The sequence below is a fragment of the Pantherophis guttatus genome, chromosome 3 (assembly GCF_059756535.1).
Source record: "Pantherophis guttatus breed Tessera chromosome 3, ASM5975653v1, whole genome shotgun sequence".
Lineage (NCBI taxonomy): Eukaryota > Metazoa > Chordata > Lepidosauria > Squamata > Colubridae > Pantherophis > Pantherophis guttatus.
Genome location: NC_142065.1, coordinates 101,832,057 through 101,841,148, shown reverse-complemented (window position 1 = coordinate 101,841,148; position 9,092 = coordinate 101,832,057). Strand labels below are relative to the sequence as shown.

General features: G+C 39.6%; 1 protein-coding gene across 1 annotated transcript in view; it reads left to right on the top strand.

Moving 5' to 3' along the window:
- The first annotated feature begins 8,004 nt into the window (after positions 1–8,004).
- Positions 8,005–9,092, top strand: part of LAMC2 (laminin subunit gamma 2) — a 57,206-nt gene continuing 56,118 nt past the window's right edge. The window contains exon 1 of the mRNA XM_034409642.3: positions 8,005–8,411. Within this exon, the coding sequence (XP_034265533.2) occupies positions 8,330–8,411 (82 nt within the window). The 5' untranslated portion in view covers positions 8,005–8,329. The remainder of the gene's footprint in view (positions 8,412–9,092) is intronic.

The window sequence follows — 9,092 nt, the reverse complement described above, 5'->3', positions numbered from 1 at the left end:
CCAACCGGTGCAGCATGATACCATGGTCGATGATATCAAAAGCCGCTGAGAGGTCTAACAGGGCCAGAACAGAGGAGCAACCCCTGTCCCGAGTCCTCCAGAGATCATCTACCAATGCGACCAATGCCGTTTCCGTGCTGTGCCCGGGCCTGAAACCCGACTGGAATGGATCTAGATAAGACGTTTCCTCCAGGTACTGCGGAAACTGTCATGCGACCACACTCTCAACAACCTTCGCCACAAAGCGAAGGTTGGAGACAGGACGATAGTTGGCTAATAGTGCCAGGTCCAAGGAAGGCTTCTTGAGGAGAGGCCTCACCACCACCTCTTTCAAGCCCCCCCCCCCGGTTCTAGAGGTTAAGGCACTGGGCTAGAACTGGGAGACTATGAATTCTAAATCCTGCCTTAAACATGAAAAACAGCGGAGTGACTTTGGACCAATCATTCTCTCAGCCCACATTAGGCTCCGGTGACAATCCACTCAGTCAATTTCTATCGCAACCAATGGATCAACACTTGATTGATCTGAAAAAAGCAGACCCTGCATTTGCAGGAAAAGCATTAGAAAGAAAAAGAATTATAGAGGCAGTTTATACAAGGACTTTTGACCCTCTCTGGGGAGATTACTTCTCCAGAGAGGAAGTAGACAGGGCAAGGCCAAATGAGACTCTACTTTCCTGCCTTGTTTGACAACTCAGCCTCAGTCTCGCCAAGGATGTTTCATATTGCTTGATCACTGGAATTGAGCAGCAGGGTGTGTCTTCTCTTTTATCTGCCACAGCCCTGCAGCAATGGAATTTGACTTCAACCTAAGCTTAAGAAGGGAGTCCTTGAGGCTAATTTATATGAGTGGAGAGGTAGTCATTAATGCCTAGATAATGTCACCGTGAAATGTATTTTAGCAATGCTTGCAAATAGTGCTTGCCATAGTGAGAATAATTCAATGTGTAATATTGTTGGGGACATCCACCAATGTAAATCATCTTAAACATAAGCAGCAATATTTTCATTTGGTTAAACATTTTTGGGGGGCTTGGGGGGGAGGGAGTGTGTGTAGCCTGCTTCCATTCAAGTATGGACCTCCTGACTAAAGGAGGTGTTAGCTGCCATTACAATATTGAATTTTGAGACAGAGCTAGGAATTCACATCTTTTATCACCAAAGACAAAGAAACACATAGATATAAATCACATTTACACACCATTCAAAGCAAACAATTAAAAAGCTAAGAAGAAAACTAAAAGACCCAGAAGCACTCCCTCTCCACTAGGCAACACCCAGATAAGCAGGAATTCACACCAGACAAATAAGCAGGAAACAATACCTTAATCAAAATACTATCAAGAACACCTCACCCCCACCCACATTAATGAGGCAAGTTACTGTACATAAACAGGAAGCAAACCCAATACTCACTAGCCCTGATGATATTACCTGGTTGACTAATGAAAATCTGCAAGCAAACAATGGAGCTCAGAGAGCACCAAGGGCTCCACAGTTCAATTCCAAACTACAAATATTCTTTTTTATTGGGTTCACATCTTTGCCCAACCTTTTGTTTATAACCACTTGTCAGCCAGAATTGGCTGTGAAAATCACAGTACAGTATCTGAATTCATCTCACCATTATTAAAAGTAGTGGGCTATATGGATGACTGTTTGAAAGTTTCATCTAGCCAAACCACTGAGATACAATGTATATAATGCCTAGACAGTCACTTGGATAAGCAACCGGTTTTAGATAATCTTTACCTAGAGAAATTGATCTTCATGTGGGGAGTCTGGGCATCCTATAAAATGAAATAGTTATGGATCAAATATGAAAACACAGAGAAGGATTTCAGAATGTTTTTTCTGCACTTAAAGACATTATCTTTCTCAATCAGCCTGCAGTCTTTGAAAAACAAACTTTTGCTAACCACAATATATTTTTTTTGGTCTTTTATCACTCCTTTAGGAAATGGATACTCCGAAGAGATGGCCAAGTAATAAGTTGTAAACTAAATTAAAGAATTTATGAACGTATAGTAAATATCTAGATAAATTAAGAGCCTTGGTGGCGCAGCAGACTAAAAGCACTGTTAAGTAACACCAGCTGCCTGCAATTACTGCAAGTTCAAATCTCACCAAGCTCAAGGTTGACTCAGCCTTCCATCCTTTCGAGGTAGGTAAAATGAGGACCTGGTTTGTGGGGGCAATAAAATGACTTTGTATAAAAAATAACACCGCTTTGGGGGGGGGGGCGAAAGCCCTACTAAGCAGGTATATACAACAGTAGGAAGGCTATTGCTTAACACATTGTGAGCCGCCCTGAGTCTCCGGAAAAGGGCGTTATATAAATTGAACCAATAAATAAAATAAATAAAATAAATAAATTCTAAATGCTGAAGCCAAAGACAATATTTTGCCCACAAAGCCAATTAGCAGAAAATATCACAAATTGTAACTAACCAACCAACTGTTCCTGGAATTCCTCTTCTCAATAGTTTTGAGGCTATTTGGTGATCTAAATATTCCTCAAGATACATCTGAAGTTCTTGCCCAAGATTAAAAAAAACAGTTATGAAAAATTTTAATCTGCCTTAGCCGTTTCTTGGGGAGAAAGGCAGCCAGGATAAACCAAGGAAGTAGATAATCCTTGATTTACAAACCACAATTGAGCCCAAAATTTCTGTTTCTAAGTGAGCTATTTGTTAAGTGAGTTTTGCCCCATTTTACATCCTTTCTTGCCATAATTGTTAAGCAAATCAATGCAGTTCTTTAAATTAGTAAGATGTGAATCTGGCTTCCCCATTGATTTTGCTTGTCAGAATGTCACAAAAAGTGATCACATGTCTCAGGATAGTGCAATCGTCATAAAAATGAGTCAGTTGCTGAGCATCTGAATTTGAATCATGTGACCATGAGGATGCTGCAATGGTCGTAAGTGTGAAAAATAGTCATAAGTTACTTTTTTCAGTGCCATTGTAAGTCACTAAACTGTTGTAAATCGAGGACTACCTGTATAATACAAATAAAAGTGATAATTTGTTGCAAGAAAGATTGTTTGATCATAGTGGTTTGACTATTTAATAAACAAACTTTGTCCCCACATTTTACGCTGCCCTTTTCCTCAATGCATACATTATACACAGTTGATTAGAGCAGCCAGCAACTGAAGTTTCATGGCTTACTAATTTTCCAAAACAAATTATTTTTTTAAGAGGGAATCAACTGATTGACTTCAAGATTGAGACATGAATCCCCAAACTCAAATCAACTGCCAAGACAACTGAAGATCATGCTTGATAGGGACAAACCAGAATCTGTTGAGAAAAGGGAGGGAGAACTTACTATGATTTAAGTGGCACTTAGATTGTACCTAAATAAGTAGATAGTTGTTCACATTTATTATTTATTATTTATTCATATGCACAAGATCCGACTTCCATATGTGGCATTTCTTCAGAATAACTCTCATCACTTAATTCCAAATTTGCAGTGATAATTAATTATGAAAGCAAACTGGAACCACCACCATCCCCTTCACTCTATTAAAAAATTATTCTTTAGTAATTCAGGTTAATTTTATTAGCAATGTTTAAGCAGGTGGTCAGATTTTTCTGTGGTCCAAATTGAGAGGAACACTTTCTTTTTTCTCCAAATAGAAAACTTCATGTGCAGGCTCTTTAGGGTTCCTTGGGGACAACTCTCAAGAAGGCATTATCAAAGAGTGATCTGTTCAGCTCCAGTTGGCTTTGCCAGTCTATTGCTCCTTCCTCAACAAGTCACTGGGCACAATGCCTCCATGGCTATTTTCGCTTTGGATGCTAATATAGTTATAAATCATTTAGAATAGAATGGAATGATTTATTTGGCCAAGCGTGGTTAGACACAAGCAATTTGTCTCTGATAAAGAAGCACTCAGTGTACCTACCAAGAAAGCCAATAACTTGGAGAAAGTCTACATGTTTTACAAGTCCAAAATTAGCAGGTTACAGCTTGAGCTGGTCTCTTGCAGCCAGAAAAGCCAAAAGCAAGAGCCACAATATAAGACCTACTTATGTAGTAAATTGATCAAAGACTGAGTAGTTGCACACAGTGGCAGAAGATCCCAAATGAAGAATGAATTGCTGAATGAATTGCTTTACAACTGATAAGGAAGCAAGTGGGATGGCTATCCTTCATGATGGGAAAGCAACAGGGGTGAAATGCTACCAATTTGGGCTGGTTTGCCCGAACCGGTAGTAAAAAATGCTACCGTTCGCCCGAACCGGTAGTAAAAAAAATGCTTTAAAAAGTGTGACAATCAGCTGTGCCAATCGTTGGAACTTTATTTTTACTTTTTTAAAACATTTTTTTTTACTACCTATTCGCTCAAACTGGTGGTAAAAAAGTGCTTTAAAAAGTTTTTTAAAAAGTTCCAACAATCAGCTATGCGACAATCAGCTGTGCCTGATTGTCTGTGAGGTTCCTGCTTGTTGCAGGAGCCATTTTGTGTGAAGTCCAGCTGCTTTTGCATTGTGTGTGAGTCGGTTGTGCAGCCACACCCACCCGGTCACATGAACACCTAGCCACACCCACCAAGCCATGTCCACAGAACCGGTAGGGGAAATTTTTGAATTTCACCACTGGAAAGCAACATGCAGTAATAATGTTGATAGACAATATAAACTGAGCCCTAATTGTTATTCTAAAAAGCTGGCCTTCATTCACATCAGGAAGAGATAAGGTATGGCAACATGTATCTTTAAATCATGCCTCCATTAAGGGCATGAACTCTCTGAACAGTTAGTCATTCACAACTACAGATGGCTACTATGAGAAAATTTCCTTTCTTAAGAATACAAATATACAAAGAAGGACGTATGTGAACTTAAACATATAGTAAACATACAAATAGATTTTATCTCTGTTTTTATTCCAACCCATTATATTAGCAAGATCAGATACCCGTTCTAATTGTCTTTATACTGGAACACCAAACTTGTGGGTATCCTGCTATTTCTTGCATAGTGTGTGTGTGTACATATTGGATGTGGATGGGGGCTTTAAGATTGTAAAGTAGAGAAGGTGTGTGAGATACATCCAGAGAAATTTGAAAAATGTGGCTGGATGGGAGAAGAAAGTGATTCTGCCTGACCAGAACTGATTTGAGGAGAAATCTGCTTCAGGAGGGAAAGAAAAGTCCAGAAGAACAACAACAGTGAGAGTCTCAGGTTCAGATCTCTTGATTTTGTATTTCAAATCAGCTTTTCATCATCACTCAGATAAGAGCTTTGGGTAAAAGGCAGACTATTTTGTCTTCTGGGAGAGTGCTAGTCCTATGAAATGATTTCATAGATGTATCATCTACATGTCATACAGATTGGAATTAGTTTCTGATTCTGAAACCTACAGGTCTCTCCTCTTGCTTCCTTGGTTTCTTGTTCAGATTTTGTCATCGGATTCAAAATCGTTGTCATCTCCCAATTTTTTTCTTTGTCCCTGAAATTGCTAATGACATTTTCACTTTTCAGTTCCTGTGGAGACACTTTGAAGCTCTTTGATACTTTCCATCTCTGCTGCCTTAGTGTTCTGCTGCCAGGCCTCATTTGCCAATCTGACAGTCCAAATCAAAAGGGGATGATCTTACGCATAGTCCTATAGCGGTGCCTTTCCTTATCCTCCCAGCCAGGAGCAACCACAAAACATCACCCTGTCTGAACCACCACCAGAAGCTTAAGGCTGAGGAAGCTGTCAGACAACTCAAAAGATTAAGAAAATCATCTAAGCATTAATTATATAAAATTAGAGTTAGAAATCAGCAGCACTGATCTTGGAGCTGTGGGAGGTCTTGCGTGATGTCACCATCAAGTTGGCTTTTGATGTAAAGAGGCTATGATATAGGGGTTGATATAGCTATGATGTAGCTATGTAGGATTTCCTCAAGTAAGTAAGCCTCAAGTAAGGACTTCTGCTTTTCATCAAAGCAGAAATGTGGGGAGGAACGTATTTATTATTACTGGTACAGCAAGAGCTGGGACTTAGGTGCCATATGTTTTAAGAAGGTATTACTTGTGGAAAAAGTAAGGCTAAAACAGAGTACATAACTTTTTTCAAAGGGTTAGCTTCAGCTCTAAAGCTATCCATCTGTTGTGCTTCAACAGATGGATAAAACCCGGCAAGGCAAGAACTAAAAAAGACAAAAATTAAATCAAAATTTCTTTCAAATTATATATTATTAAAAGGATAAGACATCTGGTTTTTTTTAAAATTAAGAATAGCTTAATTACTATTTATCCTTTATTAAATAGGACAATAAAGGGGCTTTGGAGAAATTTGTCTAATGGTGGTGGTAGAGGTAGTGATGGGTTACCCAAAGCTCTTAAACTCTAAATTGTATAATTCTGGGCTAAATGAATTATGTGCTTTCGTCTTTACTCTTGCATTGCTGGTAACTATGGAAATACAAATAATTGCTCTTGAGGATCAGTGGAACTCTGAAAGCTGAAATAAAAGAAGATGAAGTTGCTGGATTATTCTTAAATTTCATAAATCATAGTCTGGAAAATGGGCTGGCTGGGAAATACTGGGAGTTGAAGTCCATACATCTTCAAGCTTCCAAATTTAAAAAATACTTCCTTAGCTGATCTTGAAAAGCTAAGCAAGATTAGACCTGATTAGCACTTGGATTGGAAGCCATCTGGAAATCCTGAGCCTACAGGCTAGGCTGGAAAGTTGAAAAATAATGCCTGAAGGAAGTTACGGCAAACCAATTCTAAAGGCTTGCCAAGAGAGCCACACAGAGACCTGGATTAAGTCATCAAGAATCCAGCTCTTGGATTAATAAAGAATTCAGCTTTACAAATATTGTTGTAAAGAAGCTGAAACTCTTTATTATTTGAGTTTTTTAGTCAAGGAGAAAACAATTCCAGAAAGTAAATGGTTCTGCTTCAGCTCCTGCATTTGATCCAGAGGTGGGTTTCAGCAGTTCTGAAACCCACCAGTTTCAGTGGGTTTTGACCAGTTCTGGAAAACCAGTCACAGAAATTTTGAGTAGTTTGGAGAACCGGTAGTAAAAAGTCTGACTGGCTCCACCCCCATCTAGTCTCTGCTTCCCAAGTCCCAGCTGATCGGGAGGGAATGGGGATTTTGCAGTATCCTTCCTCTGGAGTGGGGTGGGAATGGAGATTTTACAGTATCCTTCCCCGTCACGCCCACCAAGCCACACCCACCAAGCCATGCCATGTCCATCAAGCCACAGAACCAGTAGTAAAAAATTTTGAAACCCACCACTGATTTGATCCATTGCTCTTTGTTCTTGTCATCTATGAAAGTAGCCAAATTCTGGTAATAAATATTCAGATGTAGTGCCTGCCTTATCTAAACATTGATATAAAGATATTGTGCACTTAATATCTTTTTATTCCCTCTCCCCACCCCCACCCACCCCCAAAAAAGCACTGAATGTAAATGGATATAACTTTAATATCAGAATTGATAAGAAGGAGCTTGTAATAATATTTCCCCCCCTAAATATGGCTTGTGTTGTTAGTTGTGAAAAGTAAAGCTGAGATCAAAACTTAAAAAAAAAGAAAAAAAAGAATCCAGCTCAATTCAGTCATGTTACTTATTTCCCTAAATGTATATACAGTACCAACTCTGCTTCCAAATATGTCCAAGTACTTTAATCTGAATGGATCAAGCTATCTAATCTTCCTTTGCATTGTAAATTCAAAAGCTGGCAAACATGAAGTCTGCTGCAGCATTCCCTATAATCATCAGGCTGAGAGTCTTCAAAATTACTCTAATTGACTGGAGGTGAGTGAGAACATGCCCAGATCACTCCAACATCTGGAAAACAAAATGTAGAAAAATGGTGTGTTCCTTTTCTTTGGGAAGTGAAGTTGACCTTCACATAGCTACTCTAAGCAGCTCCTCTTAGAGGAGGGAAAGCTCCAGGCTTAAATCTTACTTCCCATCCTCCTGCTGCCATCCCACTCCCTTCTGGCTTGTGGCCAGGGGCGGTTGCTGCTGTACTCTGTAGAGAACCGCCCCTCTGAACAACTAAGAAGAAATAGTTAAGTATTATACCTCCTTGCACTGTACATGGGCTGCTCCCTCCTCCCCCCCTTCTTTTTTTAATTCACAAGGTGAGTCAGAGTGGAGACAAGCTCCTTTCTTCCTGTTGAGAATGATTCAGGCAGGAGAGGCAATAAAAATTCCCTGAAAGAAGACAAGGAGGCACAGTGGAATAGGCTGCAGCTGAAAAGCCACCAGAGACTACCTCTCCATTCAAGACCTCCGCTGGGAAGAACGTTGGATTTGAGTCACCTCTGGAGACAAAGCTAGTCCTGGGTTGCCCGAAATGTCTCTACCTTGGCTGATAACTCTGAGTTGCCTTGCAGCTTCACTTTTCCCTGCAACTCTTGGCACCCAAAGAAGAGAAGGTGAGAGTCAAAAAACTTAAATTAAAAGCATCCTGCTCTAGTTTTGGAAAGGGGTTCCATTTAGTTCCATTTCTCTTTTTCCTGTTTTCCATGTGAAGGTTTCCCCTCAGGCAATTCTCCAAGTTGCAGCGCATCTGGAGGTGCAAAAGAGGGTGCATAGTAAGCAGGTGGGGTTTATCAGGAACTAATAGCAGAGCGCTTTGATGTGGCCAGCTCTCAACAAGTGGATGATACAGAAGACAAGATTAGCTGTTCAACTATCTTTTCTTCCCCGGGTCTTGACCCCTTTCCTCTCCTTAAACCAGTTCATTTCATCCCTCATTGAAGTTTATGAGTAGTCACCTAGCAACTAAAAGAAGCTACCTCATATTCAGATGTTTTGTTTGAGTGTGGGATAAAAACACTGCAAGGCTGTTGTAATCATTGAATAATAGCTAGGATTGAGAGTGTTTCATTCATAAAATAAATTGTTCATTCTAAATTCCATGAAAATTCTGTGCATTCTATTTTTCTCTAATTTTTCAGTTGGCTGATAAGTCTAAAACAGACAATTTAAAGGCCTTTCTATATTTTGTACATAATTTTGCAGGCAATGCAATCATCTTTGAAGGGAATGCTGTAATTATTTATTCTGGCTTTCAAGTTTGAATGAAGTGGTGGAGCATTTGTAACGTATGTTCA